This window comes from Apus apus, chromosome 2 (assembly GCF_020740795.1).
Source record: "Apus apus isolate bApuApu2 chromosome 2, bApuApu2.pri.cur, whole genome shotgun sequence".
Lineage (NCBI taxonomy): Eukaryota > Metazoa > Chordata > Aves > Apodiformes > Apodidae > Apus > Apus apus.
In genome coordinates, this window is record NC_067283.1 from 22,153,426 (window position 1) to 22,173,237 (window position 19,812).

At 41.3% G+C, this 19,812-nt stretch overlaps 3 protein-coding genes across 3 annotated transcripts; 1 reads left to right on the forward strand and 2 right to left on the reverse strand.

Moving 5' to 3' along the window:
* Positions 1-410: 410 nt before the first annotated feature.
* RPP38 (ribonuclease P/MRP subunit p38) lies at positions 411-3,223 on the reverse strand. The gene is made up of 2 exons (XM_051609812.1): positions 3,150-3,223; positions 411-1,437 (listed from the first exon to the last, which is right to left on the reverse strand). Exon 2 carries the CDS (start codon positions 1,408-1,410, stop codon positions 577-579), a length of 834 nt encoding a protein of 277 aa, XP_051465772.1. The 5' UTR covers positions 1,411-1,437; positions 3,150-3,223; the 3' UTR covers positions 411-576.
* Positions 3,224-4,615: 1,392 nt separating this feature from the next.
* Positions 4,616-13,480, forward strand: ACBD7 (acyl-CoA binding domain containing 7). Its single transcript, XM_051609494.1, has 4 exons — positions 4,616-4,736; positions 12,825-12,942; positions 13,051-13,113; positions 13,201-13,480. The coding sequence occupies exons 1-4, from the start codon at positions 4,725-4,727 to the stop codon at positions 13,272-13,274; spliced, it is 267 nt and encodes an 88-aa protein (XP_051465454.1). The 5' UTR covers positions 4,616-4,724; the 3' UTR covers positions 13,275-13,480.
* Positions 13,481-13,661: 181 nt separating this feature from the next.
* OLAH (oleoyl-ACP hydrolase) lies at positions 13,662-18,644 on the reverse strand. Its single transcript, XM_051609493.1, has 6 exons — positions 18,515-18,644; positions 16,830-16,968; positions 16,137-16,236; positions 15,003-15,178; positions 14,037-14,122; positions 13,662-13,795 (listed from the first exon to the last, which is right to left on the reverse strand). Exons 1-6 carry the CDS (start codon positions 18,642-18,644, stop codon positions 13,662-13,664), a joined length of 765 nt encoding a protein of 254 aa, XP_051465453.1.
* Positions 18,645-19,812: the final 1,168 nt, after the last annotated feature.

Here is a 19,812-nt window from a genome sequence, read left to right on the forward strand (position 1 = left end):
CACCAGGTATTGGATGGAACTCAAGTCTGCATATATTCTTGACCAAAACCAGTTTCTTGTTCAGCAGAGCAAGCTATGAAAGTTCAAAAGGAAAGCCTGCCTTTGCTGTTGCAACTGTTTACTTGAAACAAGCATTGAACCAGCTTTAAAAGAGTTATACTGGCATGGACCTTTGTTTAAATAAACTCTCACTTTTGGTATTGATTTGTTTGAATAATTATGCTTAAATCTGTTTTGCTTGAAGCATGTTCATCTGTATAAAAATACAAAGTTTGTTTAATGCATTATATTAATTCCAAAGATGTACTTATCATTTCTTACAATACTTCAGCATATTTATTACCAATTTTAACCCTTTGCTCTTCAACTGCAAATGAAGTATTTACTCCTGTGAAAGATTCATACCCAGGTTTGAGCAATATTCTTTATTAAAGCAGAAAGTATCACAACTGAATGCAACATGGAATTCACCTTGAATACAAGTTCTTTACCCTGTAAAGCCTAACAAATAGTTGTCAGAGCTGTACTTCATACTGCATTAAAACAAACAGTTTAATACAAAGAACCAAGCAGAACTCAGGCTGAAAAAGCTTTTTTCTTTTTGCGAGGGGGTTTCTTTATCTTATCCGGATTTGGAACAAGTTTCTTGATTTTCAAAGGCTGCAACATCACATCTGAGAGACTGAGCTGATTGCTTTCCACACGCTTCCGCTTCTGGCTTGTGAGCTCATCCCCCAGCTGCTCCAGTTCCTGATTTTCTGAACAATCTGTTTGCGCATAAGATTCTTCAGTTCTGTACTGAAACCACGGCACTTCCAAAGCTGGTATCTTTGGAATGATTGCTTCTATTGCTTCAGTAAATTTATCAGACTGCTTTTTAAAGCCTAGTGCTAAGATGGAGGTTAAGCCAAGAAGCGGGGCAACCGTCTGGCTGAGGCGGGGAACCTGGCCGGCTGGCGTGGCTCGACTTGCGCTCAGCTGAATAAGATGCGATGTGATCATGGCAGGTTTTGCAGACTTGCACACCAGCAGGAGAAGTAGTTCGTTCTTTTCCAGTGCTTTTGTAACTTCGTTCACCCCAATAGCAAGCTGTCTGCGGATACTTATGTCAGTCCATCCTGGTTTCTGTCGCTGGCCTTCTGTCCCCGCTTCCCGAGGGAGCTCATCGGCGCTAGCATCACACGCGCTTCCCGTTTGTCTTTTTGTGAGGGAACGTTTCTTCTTTCTTTGAGTCTCAATCTTTTTAATTCCAACATGCTTAATCCTTTCTTCTAAAGTCTGTAGTATAAAATGCATATCTTCTCCATCTATGGTTTTCCACTGAAAAACAAAGGGGTTGTCCAGACATGTTTTGACAACGACTTTCTTTGCTTTGCGAAGCGTGGCTGTCCCCTGCTGAATGACAGACATCCCGAGGTTCCCTGGTGTTTTGCCACCCTAGAAGTGAAGAAAGAGGAAAACATCAGTTCAAATACTGTACCTGTTTGCTGTGGACATTGTTACCAGAAGCTTGTCTTGGAAATGCAGAAAAGAAACATCACAAAGTGATACTGGAAACTACTGCCCTCCTCACGCTGGCTCAGTGCTAATCCTGAACAAATCTTCCCTGAGGCACAGGCTGTGCTTTTTGTTTTTAATAAATTTAAAAAAAACCCAGCAGAATGGACAGCAAGGCAACACCAATGACAAGAGATCCTTCTGAAAATGAATGAAAGCAGCTGGAGACATTACAGGTTAAAAAAAAAAACCCAAACAACAGCAAAACACAAACCCAAAAAACCCCCACAAACAAAAAAGGCCCAGAACCAGTAACTGAAGGACCAGTCAGTTTTCACCGTTGCACAGCTGCACTGTAGCAGTATGACTGCTGGAAAAAAAGGAAATAAAAGCAGAACCACAACATGAACCTACAAGTTCCTGAATTTATTTAGATTTTTTAAATCTTTAATTTGCCTTTTCATTCTTTAACCCACATCTCGTCTTTGCCTTTATTTATAAGGTATGACAGAAACCTGCAGACTCTATTACTTTCAGTGAAGGAAAGCAACCCTCTACAGGCCTCCAGAAAGCTCTTCTGTTGCACCTAGACCATGCCTTTAAAGAGATGAGAAAAACAAAATGGGAGCAGCGAAAGGTAATTGTTCTGATTGATGCAGTCCAGAATCAGAGTGAAGCCACAAATGCAGGCCTGTTCACAGGCCCTGGAAACTCCAGAAGTGGCCATACTCCTGTTTGCGTTACTATTTACTATCTCCTTGCTAAACTAGTTATGTCTTCCTTGTTGCGCAGCCAAGATAAGAGTAAGAGCAGCCCAGGTTTCAAATCAGGAGAAATATGACATGACTGTCTCCTGGGTTTCCAACAGACAGTACACATGGATAGCACTTATATGCATCTCTTAGGTGACAGGCTTTAGATATTCGCCAAGTGCCATTTTGCTAGTCATAGCAGTTCTCTGTGTACTACTAGTAGTAAGCTACCTAGATACAGAAAAGAGACAAACCCCATCTTTACTGAAAATCCCCCAACAGGATGTACTGCCATAAAGCAACCTCTGTCTGGAGGGGTTTTTCCTCAGTTAAACCCTCATCCGGCAGCCAGCAGGGGAAGTTTATCAAATGGAGCTGTATTCAGGCAAAGTGAACTGTGAGGCTGTCATCCACGAGAGCCGAAACGCAGCAGCAGCTTTCAGAGAACAGTAACACTGAATAGATTTCAAAATACAACAGAGCACTGAGAAAGGAACAAAACATGAGGGATTTCACAACTGAAAGACTGCGTTTTTCCTTTCAGAAGGGGCACCACTGAGGAAAACGGAAATGAAAGCAACGAGGTGAAGAGCCCGAAACACGCGGCTCCCCCATCTCGCTCCCCAGTCGCGACCCTCCCGCTTCCTGCGGGAGAAACGCGGCCCCGCCGCCCGGGCCTTCCCGCCTCCAGCCCGCTCCGCCGGCCGGAGGGGCGGTCCCGGAGCCGAGGCCTCCACCCGCCCTGGGCCCCGACACCTCACGGCCCTGCCTCCCGAGCAGCTACGGGCCGGGCCGGGCCCAGACTGCGGCCGCGACAGCGGGCCGGCCTCCCCAGCCCGGCCGCCGGCCCGCACCGGGGCCCGGCCCCGCACCAGGGCCCGGGCAGCCAGCGAGCCCCACCTCCGCCGCGGCCTCCGCCGGCCGCCCCGCTCCCGCTCCCGCACCGGCAGCCGCAGCACCGGCAGCCCACGCGGCCCCGCTCCGCCCTCAGCGCGGGGCTCGTCCCGCCCCGGGGCCGCAGGGCGGGTCCTCCCGCCGCCCCCGCCCCTTCCTCCTCCCTCCCTCCCTCCAGCGGCGCCGCCGCGGCGGGCCGGGCCCTCGCACACGGCGCGGAGCGCGGAGGCGGGGCCAGGTGCGGGGCCGAGACGCGGGCGCTCGTAGCGGAGCGGGCGGAGGAGCGCCCGGCGGCCGCGGGTCCCCGCGGGGGCTGCTCGGCGGGCAGCGGGGGCGCGAAGCTGCGCGGGCGACGTGAAGCCCTGCGGGGGGTGCGGGGAGGCTGCTCCTGGCGGGTCCCGCAGCCCCTCGCAGGCACCGCCAGGCTCGGTCTTCACCCCGGAGCACGTTCGTGCCCGGGACCTGCGGCAGCGCCGGCAGCGCGCCCGGTGCGGCGGGGCGGTCACCTGCCGGGTTTAGAGATCGTTTGTTTTCTGAGATGTGCTTGGTTTGCTTTCCTGTCAAATCCCAGCTTAACGTAACCTGGACTTGAGGGGAAACGCTCTTCCTAGGTGGGTTTATGGAGGCTGATGGGTTTAGAAGTGCTGAAGCGCACAGTATTGAGGCTAAACCGTGCTCCAGGAAGTGTGCATGAACAGGTACAGAGCTGCGGGGATAGATGATTTATGAACTGACATTACAGATAAGCAGAGATCAGTTTATTCCTCCTTTAATGGTTACAGTTGTAGGCTAGTTTATTAATTCATTTAATAATCTTTTATCTTGTTCCGTATTTAGGAGAGCAAATTAAAACCGCGTTCTCGAGGTACTCTGTGTGTGTAACTGCTTGTGTGTGGGATCCCCGGCGTGTCCCGCGTGTTTTCCAGAGCCGCAGCCTTGGGATGCGGGGCCGGGCAGGAGCTGCGGCAGAGGGAGCGCGGGGCTGCTGGCGCTGCAGAGCACTCCGGAGAGTGCCTTGTTGAACAGCTTGGAAATCTTGCTGATACGTCTGCTTTCAGGCTGGAGGACTAATCCTCAGGGGTTAGGTTTAGGCTTTCTGAAGAAACTACTGTGGGCTTGATGTTCCCACTTCCCCGGTATTCGTAGCTGCTCAGTTGTCCCCACGAGTCCCGAGGGGCGTCCCCCCCGGCGTGTTTTTGCTGCAGCGGGGAAGCTGAGGTCACTCGTAGCCAGCCCACCCCTTCCCTGGGGCACAGCCCACCCCCTTCCCTGGGGCACAGCCCCCCCTTCCCTGGGGCACAGCCCCCCCTTCCCTGGGGCACAGCCCACCCCCTTCCCTGGGGCACAGCCCCCCCTTCCCTGGGGCACAGCCCCCCCCTTCCCTGGGGCACAGCCCCCCCTTCCCTGGGGCACAGCCCCCCCCTTCCCTGGGGCACAGCCCCCCCTTCCCTGGGGCACAGCCCCCGCCGCGCTCCCCCCACGGGAGCAGAGAGGCCGGAGCGCTGCGACGCTGCCGGAGCGGGAGCCGGAGCGGGAGCGGGAGCCGGAGCGAGCTCGTTCCCCGGGCATCCTCGCAGCGCGATGACTCTGCAGGTGAGCCGCTCTGCATCTGGTGAGACTAAGACGCAAGGAGGGGCAGGGATAGGCTGCCCGTCTGTGCGGTACCATGTCGGAGACCGCAGTCTTTCTTCTGCGTAAGGATTACTACTGCAAAATCAAGGTTACTTTGCAGAACGGGAAATTTCCCCGGGCCTTTGGAGGTTAAATACTGCATCGCTTTTCGCAAATGGAGGGTGAGAGACTTGCTGCTTATTTTGAACTATTCATAGGTCACGTTCATTTTTGGAGCGTTACCCGTTCAGAACATGCATGAATTATTTTTCTTTACATGTGCGTCTCAGTTAGCTAGGACTGGATAATGCATTGAAAGGTACATACAGAGTTATCGTACAAATATACAGAGTTATTTGTTTAGGGTCTAGTTACTTGGAGCTGTCCAAGGAGGAGGGAAACTTCTGGCACTGAAGCAGTGATATGGGTGCATTTAGGAAGCATGGATAATCTTTAAGGGAGTTGTGCATATTTGTTTCGGGTGTGTGAATCTTTGGAGTTTTGGGGGGCTTATGTTTTGGTAGGAAAGATTCTACTTTCTACCTTCTGGCTAAAGAGAGCTTCCTTCTGCCTTTTCTCTAACTACAAATTTAAATAGCTCCTGAAGAAATTCTCTTCATCGCTGGCTTTAGTCTCCTACTTTTGTAACCGAGTATGAATACTTCCCTTGTCTTGCCCATGCCCTGGTGGATTAGGCTGTTTATATTAATTAGGCATTCTGTTGTCCCTTTCACTTCAAGATTTACAAGCTCTTTTATTCCAGTCTCATTATAATGTCTGTCTCAGCTTGGTAGTGTGTGTGCTTTGCAAAGACTGAGCAACATAATGCTCTGACCTAGATGCAGGGAGTGTATGGCAAGTAGCTCAGCAATTTTCCTCTGAGCTGCAGTTATGTCGAGTGGCACAGAGGTTTCATTGTGGTGTTTTACAGCTTTCTTCAGTGGGTCAGAACTGCCAAATCCCAAACATAGCAACACCTTTTTTTAATTAGTGATCACTGAAATTATAGTTTTATTGTGCCTTTTATTTCCTCTTGAGAATAAACGTATTAGCCTGATGTTTAAGCAATTAATCATAAATCACTGTCATAAAGAGCTGAATGCAGTATGATATGCCATTCCCTTGCTGTTTACAGTTATACTGCCACATAAAAACAGTGGTTGAAATATGACAGTACCCTACACATTCTGCATTAGATGTTACAGAGGTTTTCTCATCACTGTCACTTTGACTGACAGCTACTTCCACAGCCACAAAAATGCCTTGGATCAAGCTGTGTGGAAATGAGGGCAAAATGAATAAAATTGTGTTTTCATCAGGGAGGCTGTAATAGATTTGTAAGTTTTACAAACTGGCAAAATATTCTGCTGCAAACAGACTTTGTTCAAGCTTTTTTTCTTTGCGGAAAGGGAGCCTGTGACAATAGTCTGATGATTTGTGCATGTGATGCATTTGTGTGTTTATGCCCGTACATAGAATCATATCATAGAATCATAGAAAGGTTTGGGTTGGAAGGGGCCTTAAAGATCACCTAGTTCCAACCTCCCTTCCAACATATATACTTAAGCTTTTAATTTGAGAAGGGAATTTTATTGACGCATTATTAAAAGGAAATATTTTTATAGGCTGCTTCTAAGCATGTTGTGTAAGCAAGCAAATCCTAAGCAGCAATCTGTGCATGATGATCGGCTGGAGGGAGATGAAGAAAGAAAAGTTTAGTGTTTAAATTTCATTTCTGCTCATTTCCTGCTGTGTAAGATATGTATTTGGATATTTTTAGAGTTATATCTTGTGATACTTGCCTATAGTTCTAAATAGAATAAAAGGATACAAAGATAAGCTCATTAGCTTAATGGTTTCCTTTCTTAATTTTTTTTTTGTTGTTATCTTTTGCCTGTACAAGTCTAACAAGGCCTCCTGCTCATTCTCACAGTGAAGTTTAGGTCAGAAAAAAATTTAAGGCATGTGGAGGATTTCCACTGACTTGAATGGTCCTTGTATGCCTATGCTGGCAGAGGCTCACATGCAGTAGTGGCTACACTACAAAAATTAAGGTAAAACTTATTTAAACAGTTGTGGCAACTCAGTTATGTTTTATTATTCATACCACTTCTTACTCTTACTGTTAACAGAGCATGAATGCTGCTTTTGTTTGTACATCTATGGATAAAAGTAAGAGATGTCTGTGATGTAGGAGTCAGTGATAGGTAAAGAATGTCACACTACTGGTGATTGGGTTAAAAATTATTTATTTTAATGAAGTTTTAGTGTAAAAGGTCTTAAGAGTGGTGGACCATCACATTTATTTTCATAAGCAAACATACATCCCTTTTGAACATCTACACCAACAGTGTGAGGGTAAATGCTTTGCTTTTAGTAGTGTCAAAGATGTGCAGCTCCAATCTCTCTCAGGTGTTACTGGCAGCTCAGTGCTATGATACTTGCATTGCTGACTTTGTTTCCCCTCACCGAGCACTTCTCCATGATAAATACTATCCATCTGTTAAAAGTACGCTTGGCAGTGCATATGTGGAAGTGGTTTTTTGCATCATTAGACTGCAGTTTTGTTGCCTCAGTGCAAAACTCCTCCGTGTCCTGATGCTGCAGTGTCTGAAGCACTGAGCAGCAGCGAGGTGCATCTGGAGTGACGCTGGGATGGGGCGGGATGCAAACCTGGACCACGCGAGTTCCTGCGCAGTAACTGCCGAGGTCCCTGCTCCTGCCCTCAGGTGAGCACAACGGGGAACAGGCCTATTTCCATGGAGGGAGGGATGAGCTCCCTATCTACCAAGGTATATGAGGTAGAAAGTCATAGTGACAGTCCCACAGGCACTGTCAGTTCAGACTCCACACTTTACCTTACAGCAACGTGTGGGTCCTGCCTTGTGTGCCCAGCTGGTGGCTCAGGCACAGGGCACTGCCCTCCTGCCCCAAGGCCCCAGGTTCACTCCTCATGTCATGGGCAACTTGCTGGCCTCAAACGTGTCCATCCACCTTTCTGGTTTTGCTTTTCAAAGGAAGGAAGGACAGTATTATTTATTTACTTTCTGTGGCCCTTACCAATTTTTGGTGAAAACTTAAACATCAGTTTAACAACTGAACTTCTGAAGCATTTTTAAGTGGTTGTATGAAATTCAGGTACCCTGCAGAAGGAGAACAAGAAAAAATACTGCATATGAAGAAAAATAAAGATTGCAAGGCTTTCAGGAAAGCAAATATTAATAAATAAATAAATAATAGGAAATAAAATAAATAAATGGGAAATAAATAGACAAATAATAAGAAAGGAAAGCAAATATTTATAAATAATAAAGAAACTATTACTAGGAATTCCCCATAGTGAGGGCTTCATTATCTTGCTTGTAATAAGAACACATGAACTATGTACTGTGATTAATAACTAAAACACTGTTGTTTTTTTGTTGTTTGTTTTTATTTTATGGCCAAAGATATTTCTGATTTGAACATCTGGAACAAGCCAAGGATTGAATGATGCAGGCCATGATTTAAATTAAATAATAATAAAAGCAAACATTTCCCAAAATGCAACTTCAAGCATCATTAAGGCATCTAGTTGTTGCCAACTAACAAGGCCTATGGATTTCCTCAGTTCTTTTCTAACTGTACCTTGTCTCTGATCCTCTTTTGCTTGTGAATGGGAGGGAACAAATCTCAAGCAGAGAACACAACACTTAATAGCAAACACTTTTCAGGACTCTATGAGGGTTAGGAGGCATACAATAGCATTCAGAGAGTCTTCAGCCTTCCCAGTATGTAGGGACCTTCCATTCATAACTATCGTTTGCTTTTATTAGTATTTAATTTAAATCATTAGGCTGCTAAGAAGACTGCTTTTTAAGGGGCACCCTCCATAGTCTTCCCAAGATTTATTTCCTTATACCAATGTAACTATTTGTGGGCTACTATTTGTGGGGTGCCACCTGTGGAATTTGTCAGGCTTCTAAAGGGAACATTGGGTGACCGTTACAGTCTGTATCATTAAAGTATTTGAGAGACCCTGTCAAGAGTGCTTAATTCTGCAAGGAGAGAGAGGAAATGTGGTGTTGACTCTGAGAGCTTGCAGCTGTCAGAAAAGCTGAGTTTTGCTGCAAAGCAAAGGTTCTGCTCATGTGCTATGTATATAGTTTGTTTGGTAATTGTGTTTTTCTGCAGCTTCTCCCTGAATGTTCCAGGATTTATTATAATGAGGACCATTTTTTTGTTGGTGGTGGTTTTGTTTAAATTATTTTTTTTTCCAACTCAGTTTAGCTGCAACTCAGAAGATTTTGTGTTTAACACAAAGCCAAACAATCCCCTCAAATGTTACTTAAACTCTTTGATTAACTGGGACAGAAGATACTTCATGAAATGTTTAACAATTTACTCTTTCAGATGAGGTGAGAAAGCTTGTACTTCAGTCTTCTAGCCTTCCAGGAAAAGAAATAATCAGATTTAATATTTCTGACATGAAACTTTGTAGAAGAAAATATTTTGCATTTTCTTAATCCAGAACAGACACACAAAAGAGCTCCTGTTATCCATATAATCCATTCTTACTTGAGATCCAAGCTATTAGTTTAATTCCTGCTAGAATGGTGGTTTGTTTGGGGTGGGGTTTTTTTGGGTAAACAATAGAATACATGAAAACAACAAAAAAAGCTGAGATGCTGTAATGTCATTTCAATGCTATTGATTCTGCTTTTATATGATTTTTGTTTATCTAAATTACATATATTCTGAGTGGTTTGGTTTTTAATTGTAGAAAAATCCTGTATTTGTCTTGCAGTACTCCCAAATATTTGGTTGGTTAAGAAAAAAATTTTAAAACCCCAGAGTGTTTAGTTATTTTTCAAAGAAATCAGACATAAAAAGTTGCGCTTAAAGCTTCATGTTTTTCTGATTCTGTAGTACAGTTGCATTTTATTAATATTGAGAATAATCTTTATTAAATCAGGAACAAACTGCATAAGCATAGTTACATGTTTTCAGTCTACAATATTTTAGATTTAAGAATATAATTTGGAAGTAATTTGATTTATTATTTAATACAGTAACTCTGCCAAATCATATACTTTATCAAATTACTAAATTTCAGAGCTTTAAACAGACAAATAGCACTTGGAATCTGGCTAATTCTCAGTATTGTACTGCGTAAAGAAGGATCATTATACTCAGAATTACTCCACATAACTGCAGCATTTCTCAAACCTAAAATTGATAAAGACTGTTCTAAAAGCATAGCTGTTTTCTGTACTCCTGCATTCACTATGGGGGGCACTTGGTTCTGGAAACTTTTGCTTGTCAGTTATGCAAACACTTCCTTGCTGAGTTTGAAGATTGTTTGTTAATACACATGTACATTGCTGCAGGATTTTTGGTCTAAAGAGCTTTCCTTCCATTGCATAAACTGTCAGAACTAGAGATGTGGATTATCATCATGAATACTTCCCATCTAATGTTCTGTGAATTCATATCTGCAGTTTCAAGAAGTTTCAAGATTTACTTTTAATTGCTGTTTTGCCAGGAGCATTCCTTTGCTAGAAAATCTTTTTAGTAATTCATTGTGATTTATTTAAAATGTCACTCTTAAATACATCTGTCTGCCTGCCAATCCTTGTTTCAACTGTGGTGTTATAGATGTACATCCTCCTATGGTGAGCACTTTCATTCTTTGAAGACTTGTAGTTTCTCTTTGTGTTTCAAATAGCAATTGAAAATTTTGCAAAAAAGAAATTTATACATTCCTCAGAAGTTTGTATCTGGGAACTTTACTCACTAGCCAATCTAAACCTTCAGGCAAAAAAAAAAAAGAAAAAAAGAAAAAAATGAACTCAGGAGGCAGAGAGGATTCACGTGGTGGGAGGGCTGCCAGGTTTCTGTGCAGGAAGGCTCCAGCACACTCAGCTCCCTATCCTTATTCTTTTCCAGATGTTACTGCTGCCTCATTGCACCCACCAGCTGATGTGGCCTTTCACACTTGTCCTGGTTTGAGCCAGGATTAAGCCAATTTTTCTTTTCACTGATTTTTTTTTTTCCTTCAGTAAGCTTTCTTTTAACTAGCAACTGTGTGTTCTGCTAGCCTGATAAGACAGTGGAATGTTTTTCTAACTACTGAGGCTTCAAGGTTACACCTTCACTCCGCCGGCTCAGACACTATGGGGAGATCTCTGACCCCCCTGTGGGAGGCTGAGTTAGACAGACAGCAAAATTGGCCAAAGATATTCCATTCCATATATCTACGTAAGCTCAAAGGAAGGTCAGAGATCTTAGAAGACAGCTTCCTTCTTCTTCTCGCCTCTCTTCCGTCCATGGCCGGCGTCCGGGGAGGACTCTGCTCATCCATCCCCATCGACCCTTAGGCTCGAGCCCTCCTGACCCTCATAACTCTCTGCTTTCTCCAGCAGCAGCTCCGGGATTCCTCGGGACTCTTCCCAGTTCAGGGGAGTGCTGTGGGAGTTGCTGGGGGTGGGGGGAGGCGAGAGGCTTTTGCCCATATCTGAATATATCTGTATATAATTGTATATATTTTCTGGTATGATTCATTAGTGTTTTAATTAAAGCTGTGTAGTTTAGTTTTCAATCCAGCCAAGTCTCTCTCTTTTTCTCTCTCTCCTTCCCTACCTGGGTGGGGGGGGGAGGGGATCGAGAGCGTTGTTGTCGGACCTGAGTCAAACGGTGACAACACTCAATGCACAGTTTCCTAATTCCATGTAGGGCCTTTATTTGGAGAAGGATCCTTGAGCATCAGTCTCTAATGAAATTCTCTCTCATTTTTCCTTCTTAAATTTAAATTCAGAAATAAACTTTCTCTTGATCTTTATCTTTGTTTAAATACAGAATGCTACAGTGAACCCAGCTCTCTTGTGCTCTTATTTCTACCACCTGTTGCACCCAGCACAGTCTCTTGCCAAGGAGAAAGGCATCAATTAAGGAGACAAATGTGCATTAGTTTTGGGGGGTTTTTTTCTGTTGTTTTTTGTTTGTTTTAATATTTCCTGTAACTAGAGAAAGGAAAAAGTTGTCTAAAGAAGGACAGTGCAGACTGCTGAGGTACTGGCAGACTCTCAGTTATTTAAATGGAGCCACAGCCCTCATGCTGAAACCATTGTTGAATACATCACTGATTTCAGTGCAAGGTTGTAGGCTGGTTTTGTACATGTTAAGCCTTTGTGTAATAGCACATGACATACTGTGCTTCTGCAAATGTAGATCCAACTCAAAAGCTAAAATAATTACTGAAACCAGCACACAGGGTATTGAAGAGCCTGTATCTTTTTTGCATTATAGCAGTGCAGTGACCTGGTGGGTCTGTGGTCATGGTACAAAACCTAGTGCTCTCTGAAATGTCCTGGGCATGAAACAGGAATCCAAACTCTATGCTAAAGTCTAGCCTGAGATGTAGTATATAGGGAGAACAACAAGTAGAGCCTTGGTTTGATGTCAATGTAGGATGCATGATGAAAGGAGTAAATTTATACTTCACTCTTGTGCTCCATTGTGTTCGAGAGCTCGGTTTTGAAGGTGGTCCTGGCAGTGGCACTGCTCATCTCCATGAGGTATGTCTGTGCCAGCTGTTGGTCACCTACTGCACTGTCAGCAGAGAAGTGGAAATGGAGAGACATGTGGGCAGTACCCCTCAGATGGTATTTGAGCTCCCCCACTCGAGCCAAAGCTGTGCAGTCAGGGCCAGAAGGATTCAGAGATTACTGCTGGTGTGAAGTTCAGTGAATGCCTTTCGTACCTGCAGTGTGACTGTGAAAGACATAAACACCACATACAGGCTGCCTGCACTAATAGATCTGTAGATATCCTGACACTAGGCAGGCTGTGATGGTTCCAAGCATTAAGATAGCAAACTGTTGGAAAAAAGATGTTTACGTATTTTAGCAGTGCTGACCTAGTTCCCTTCCTAATAACTTACAGTTTTATTAAGCTTGTTTCATGGGAAAATGCCTAGACTTAGCACTAAACCTAAGTAATTGAGAGTATGTAATGATACTACTGTGTATGCTGTACTTAATCTTTTAAGCAAACCCTTTGAGAAGAAAACTAACTCTTTTCTTTTGCCAGGCTGACTTTGATGGTGCTGCAGAAGATGTAAAAAAATTAAAAACAAGACCAACTGATGAAGAACTGAAGGAACTATATGGATTCTACAAACAGGCTACTGTTGGAGATATTAATATTGGTATTCCTATTGTTATGTGTCCTTCACAGTTACTCCAATATCTTGATACAATCAAGCAAATGTTATCTAAATCTGCATGATAATCAATGTGTGCATTTATTTTGGCAGAATGTCCAGGCATGCTAGATTTGAAAGGCAAAGCCAAATGGGAAGCATGGAACCTGAAAAAAGGTGTTGCACCAATTAAATTTACACCATTTAGTCATGTTTATAGGATGACAAATGTGGAAAGATAATGATTCCTACTTTCCTTTGCAGGTTTATCAAAGGAGGACGCCATGAATGCCTATATCTCTAAAGCAAAAGAAATGATAGAAAAATATGGAATCTAGAATACTCAAAATAATTCCCACTAATAACTAAGTCTTCAGTAGCTGATGAACTAACTGTTGAGGAAAATGCTATACTAACTCCTGATTGTGTAATCTGACAGTAAAATCTTCTAAGCAGAAGCTGTTTTCCTGTAAAGGGTGTTTACACACATACTTTATTTTTAGATTGTATCTTATTCTAAATAAATTTCAACCTCATAAATTAAGTTTTCTGTAAGAATTGTGGATTTTTCTGGGTATTAAATTATATTTAGCATTTTTACAGGAGCACAGCAAGAGAGGAGCTCTAGAATCAAAAAACATTGCTGTCATTTTTGGCAAATGAGGTTATGGAAAGAAGAGAAGGATTTGTGCTTATACCTTCTGCCTTAAAACAGAGGAAACTACTCATAGACCAGCATTTTCTATACATCTTGTTATGTGTTTTGTCAAGAAGATTTCATTAGAGGGTTCCAGCAGATAAAAGTGACCTCCAGGAATCTTATAGAAGGAAGTATCTCCACTTGTTAGTTCATTCCAGGCTAAAAAAGATATTTAAAGTGTCAAAGAAATGTCAACTATTGTTATAATTTTGCATAAGTATTTTTATGTTATTATTTGTAGTTATTTTAAATCCCATATCAGCTGTTTTGGTTCATACATTGAGGCTGCTCTGTTATCTGTTTAATTTAAGAAGGTGATACAAGACTCTAGAAATCTCTTCATTAGCCGATTCCACCCAACAGAAAAATGCGTAAGAAGGAAAATATTTAAGCAAAGTACCTTCTAAATCATGGGGTTTATCTTCAGACCCATTGAAGCAGGTAACATCACAAGAGAGGGGGATATTCCTTTCTGACTTCTCAAAACTGTGAACATAAAAGTAGTAATAAAACTTTCTGTAAGATAACCTGCATTTGGGGTTTGCTTCCACATACAAAATAGCTTGTTCTTTCTTCTCCAAAATGTAACACACTCAGGCATTAGATTGTGCAGAATCCCAGGAGAAGGGATTACTGTAGCTCCTTACCTTTCTGCAGTTAGGTCTAAAATGTTAAAGAAAGAATGACCCAATACTTTGGAAAAAGAGTTTCAACCTGCAATAAAAATTCTCACCTACAATGAAGGATTTTGTTGTCTGCTTATATTCAAATTCTAATGCTTCAGGGCCTTAGTGCTGTCAGGTTCCTATGGCCAAAATGGGTGGTCTCACATCCAAGAATGTCCTTGTCTTTGCCAGGGTAAGAAACCTTAACCAGTCAGCTACAGGAGCTGCTGTTTAACATCCCATGGGGAGAGCAGCTGGGACAGAAGGAGCTGGTAGTTCTAGATGCCTAGAATACAGGGATTGGTGGCTCCTGGTGAGGCTGGGGTGGCTTGGATCAGGAGGCTGAATGCAATGATCCTGAAGCATGATCAGTTGAGCTTGCTAGCCTCAGAAAACAATAAAACATGACAGAATATTCCATTTAGTGGCTTCTAACTTTGGATCCTAAGTAGAAATGTAATTCTACCATGACATGTTCACTACAGTAGTTACAGTTGTGTTTACTACAGTAAGCAGTGTTTTCATCTAGGGCTTAAATATCAGAGCAGAAATGGAAAAGCACACAAAGAAGAAAGCTATGTTTTACTGTTTCCTATTATTCTTATAAAAGAAATGAGAACAAATTGCAGAGAAAGAAAACCTGAAATGATCAGATAGAACTAAAACTGTAAAATACAAATAATGAAAATTGTAAAACTTACGAAAGTGTCTGAAGAACTCTAAGGTCTTCTCTGAAAGTGAGTATCAGATGTTTCTTAACATCTTCATTTTGCAGAAGCTCAGGAGGAGTTCCTCCTAAGATTTGTATATATGTAAGAACATCTTCATCTTTTGCATCACATATGGGTATGCTTTTGATGAGAAGAAATGCTTCAGACTGTCAAAACAGTCAGACAAACAGATCAGGTGTTGTATGCAATATACTTTAAATAATATTTACAATAAGAATTATTTTTAACAGCCACAGAAAATACTTCTTGGAAAGGGTTAGTGTGCTGAAAAGACAGATTGAGTGAGCCAAGTACCCTCAAGGTTTCAAACTTGCACAGACAAATAACCATTGATTTAATTTTGTTCAAAGTTTAACTCTTACTATTGAAATACAACTAATAAAATAATCTATTTAAGAGAAAGAAAAGCCTATCAGGGGACACAAATCTGACTAATGTAGGACTGGAGAGACCAACTGATTGTAGAAGTTTGCAGGAATAATAATTGCTTCCATGATGTACCAGCTCATACTCAGGCTTGCTAAGAAGCCCCAGAAACAGAAGAATGCAAGTAGCAAATTATGTTTAAGGACAGGAGGGTTGGGAAAAAGCCACTTCACTGTTGTTTACCTGAGACAGACTAGAAAAGCCACCAAAAATTCAGAAGGAACTGAAGACAGATTAACAAGCCAACAAAGGATAAGGAGGGAAAGAGAGAGAGACAAATATACTGAGGGCTGGTGCAGGAAGTTTATGAAATATTAGGTTAAGACAGTTATTTCACATGTAACAGCAGGGAGTAGCACTTTATGTTTTGTTTTGATTGCATTTGAGTATTAACCTGAAGGCCACAGTGACTAATACAGTATGCAAAAAAGGTAGCGTTAGCTCAAGGAGACTCTTCTCCCCAGGCTAAGGTTAGCAGCAGTGTGCGCCCTGCAACGTGGAATTCTCCATCCACTTCTGAATTAATTTCCCCTAAGAAAACATTTTTCTTCATGCATCCTGCAGCAATGCTTGTTCTGTATTAAAGCCACTCTGCACACCATCCCGTAAAATGTCATTTTTTACTCTCTGTGCTAATACACTGTTTTGTTTTCTACCGTTAATGATTCTGTAACTTACGTTTGGGGCATGTGCCCCTGACACAAAAAGATGGATGGGCTCTAGTCCGTACTTTTCTTTCAAGTGTAGCGCAACTGCAAAACTAATATAAGAACCAAAACTGCAGCAAAAAGAGAAACGGAAGCAAAGTAAGCAAAAACATATGTAGAAACTGGAACACTTAAACATATTTTAAATTTCAGTGCTAACTTGTTACCTTGAACAGTTATTAAAACCTATATGACATGCAAATTATAGTGATATTAGCTAATTGAGAGGAAGTGTATGCCTACACAGTCTAGATTTACAAATCAGGCCTTTTTTAGTGTCTCTTTTAGTAGTCGCCTTCATTTGCAATAAGATGACTTATTTTGAATACGTGGGACTAATTAATCTTCAAAATCTATGAGTTTTATGTATGGTTCATGCCCTGCATTCATACAGAGTAAGCACTGACACAAATATTAGCAGCGAATACAATTATAATTTATCAGTGTAAAAAAAAAAAAAAATCACAACACTGCCATTTATAGAACACATTGTGCCTGCAGTAATAAATAACCAGAATCTTTGAGATCATCAGGATGTTTTAGGATGACTTGACAGAAGACCTTTGCAGAAGGTTTTTGCAAGTAAAGGCAAGCAACTACATACTTATAGAGTTCAAATATAGAATTCCTTCACCAGGGTATCTAAAAATGTATATATTTTTACCTGTGACCAAAAAATGCAAATGGTTTTTCTTGCAGTTCTTTTAACAAAACACTTGTAATTTCATTAACTATGGTCTCCATGTCTTTTGCAAATGGCTCCCTAGAACGAGATTCTCTTCCAGGAAGCCTGAGAGAGGACACTGCAGAAGGGGTGCAGGAAGGGAGGAAAAAGAATTAACAGTAATTTCAAATAGTAACAGTAAAATAATTTTAATTAAGTTTTTTAGTCTATTCTGCAGAATATGTAGATTATTTAACTTAAACCTTCTTACAGGTGATACAGTGTACTTGCTATTGCTGTCTTTTAATCGTGTGAAAGGTTAGGTTTCCATCCCTTCTTTTACTCACAGATGTTGCCTGTCCAATTGATCTGACTGATAAGTGCCTTGGGTCAGAAATCCACAAGGTCTTGATCTCAGCTGAGGTTTCAAAGCAAATTTATTGCTATTAGTATTCATAATAACCACAAAATAATTAATTTCAATAATAGTAAGTTTGAGGGTTGTTTAAAGTACATCCTTCCAAGGGCAGCATTATAAAGTTGAACTATGTTAGAATTGTACTGTCCCCGTTTTCTTCCTTGCAGGCTCTTCAGCACTGGAGACAGTAAAATGAGGAATCACAGTATACATTGATGGCAATTTATGTTTATATGGAAGGACATATTACAGGCTTTTATTATATTTCTTTCAAAAATGGGAATTTTCCTCTCAGGTTTTAAAGAAAGGAAGGAATTAATGGATCAGAAAACAATTATGATTTTCTAAAACCTCCATGATATCACAAGTACTGCCAAACTCATGTGGAAGTAAGGGCTTTAATGCACCCTGGGTTTATTCACCTGTGTCTGCAGTTCAGTTGCTTCTATGACACCTCCTTAGTAACTTTGTTGGAAGTAGCTCCAGTGAACAAAAGCTTTTTTTGTCTGAGTTCTTTTTTTTAATTTCAAGGACAGTTTGATGTGACTTGTGCAACTCCTTATGGAAGCATACAGGCATTTAGAGGACTGGTAAAATTGCAATGATAATTTTCTCTCTAAATGCTAAATTATTTTTTTCTTTGTGGTAGATCTGGAAAACAAACTTGTTTTTTGTTTGTGGTTTTTTTATTTCCAAATGGCTCAGCAAAGGATCTTTTTAGTGCTGATACATCCTGATAGCAATGATAATTACTTTGCACTGTAACTAAATGTCATTTCACTGTTATAAACCCATAGTTTCAACTTCAGTTTTGATATAAGGAGTACAAAGCCATGTAAACACTGTGGATAATGGAAACTTGTTCTACGCAATCCTTCAATATTCAAAATCGTTCTCATATCTCCACTGTTAACCTTGCTGATGCCTTTTTTAAGCAGATTAAGAATATGCCAGTGTTGCTGTTTCTGAACATTCCAGTATCATTCCAATAGTTTCTGAAGCAGTCAGCATACTCTGGTCTTGTGAAATTTAGCTCTGAGGATATATCTTTTTAATGTAATTAAATTTGATCCAAAGTGGTACAGGAACATAGTAAACTCAGCACCCTGATAGAAATGCTAATTCCTAATGGAATTATTTTCTGGAAAAAAAACATTGAAACAAGATTGCAGTGCTCTCAAGAACATTGTATTCCATAAAAAAAAAAATTGGCTACCATGTACTTTTGACTTGCTTAACTTCTGCTTTACCTATACAAATTACTAACCTTCAACTGAGCTGCTGAAGAGTTTGCCCCATTGAGCAAGTTGAGAAGTTCCACCTCCAGCCCATGGAAAGCAAATCAGCCTGCAGAGAGCATTTGGCCTTTTGTATGGACAGACAACCAGCTTCTCCATTCCTAAAAAACAACACTTCATTCTAGTACGAGACTCTTGAGGTATAGGAAATTAGAATAATTAAGTATGACTTGAAACAATGGACTGCAGCATTTTCTGTCATCAGAACTACTTGTGCTACAACAATCTGTTAGGTATGAGATAATCTTAATGCAACAGTGGAAAGCATTTTTACTTTTATAAATGGTGATGGAATTGTATTGGGCAACACCTTTGATTAGTATTTTCTCCTCTTTGAGGAGAGAGTCACTGACCACAAAGAGTGTAACAGACAATCAAATATATTGATACGGGATTTCAGGATGACCATTTAAAATCTAAAGCTTCTAGAACATACACAAAAATATAAGGTCTATCTAAAGACCCAGAAAATATAAGAACCACCTAGTTCAATATCCTCTCTACTACAGTGGTAAAATGGCTGTTTAGGGAACAGCTGTATGCAGTTTATTTATATAAAGGAAACATCTGTGAATTTCTCTTTCATGTATTTATCCAGGCTCCTTTTAAGTTCCTATGAGTAGCTGGCATCTACGACATCCTCTTGCACCCTCATTTGGCAGTGCTTCCATACTCATGACCAGCATTGCTGCCTGTCTCTGGATTTTTTCTAATTTTGTTATATCCTTTTTGTGATGGTGGAGTAACCAGAGCCACATTCAGCTTTATCACAGTATTTTTGTTACTGTCTGACAGAACTAGCAGCTGAAGCAAGATATATAACTACTTCTTCCTTGTCACTTAGAAGGAAAATAACATTGAAGGTGCCAACTGCCTTGTCTCCAGCATCAGATACTATCTTTCATATCTGAAGAAAAGCAATTCTCAACCATTTTGGTTCTCATTTTCCAATTTTCTTGTCCTTTATTCTTGATGATTAAATCTGTAGTCATAAATTCTGAGGTTACACCCTGTTACATAATGTATCAGGCTGTGTTCTGTCGAAACAACGGGAACACCAAGAACAATAGAAGTATCTGGTGAGGTTAAATTAACTAGAAGCAATAGTGATACAGATTTGTTTTTAAATGTAACCATTAGAATAAACTCACAAGTTCACATTGAAAAGACAGGAAGAATACAAGCAGCAAAAATCCATTTCCAAAATGCTGCAAATCACTATGGGTATTATTTCTTGCTTTGAAAATAGCTCAGTATGTGCAAGGGC

Coding starts and splice junctions, on each gene's coding strand:
- RPP38 (XM_051609812.1), bottom strand. CDS start 1,410: ATGTCTGTCATTCAGCAGGGGACAGCCACGCTTCGCAAAGCAAAGAAA.
- ACBD7 (XM_051609494.1), top strand. Junction 12,943..13,050: donor TGTTGGAGATATTAATATTG/GTATTCCTATTG, acceptor TTATTTTGGCAG/AATGTCCAGGCATGCTAGAT. Junction 13,114..13,200: donor AGCATGGAACCTGAAAAAAG/GTGTTGCACCAA, acceptor TTTCCTTTGCAG/GTTTATCAAAGGAGGACGCC.
- OLAH (XM_051609493.1), bottom strand. CDS start 18,644: ATGGAGAAGCTGGTTGTCTGTCCATACAAAAGGCCAAATGCTCTCTGC. Junction 16,237..16,829: donor TTTGCATTTTTTGGTCACAG/GTAAAAATATAT, acceptor TTTTTGCTGCAG/TTTTGGTTCTTATATTAGTT. Junction 13,796..14,036: donor TAAACCCCATGATTTAGAAG/GTACTTTGCTTA, acceptor TATCTTTTTTAG/CCTGGAATGAACTAACAAGT.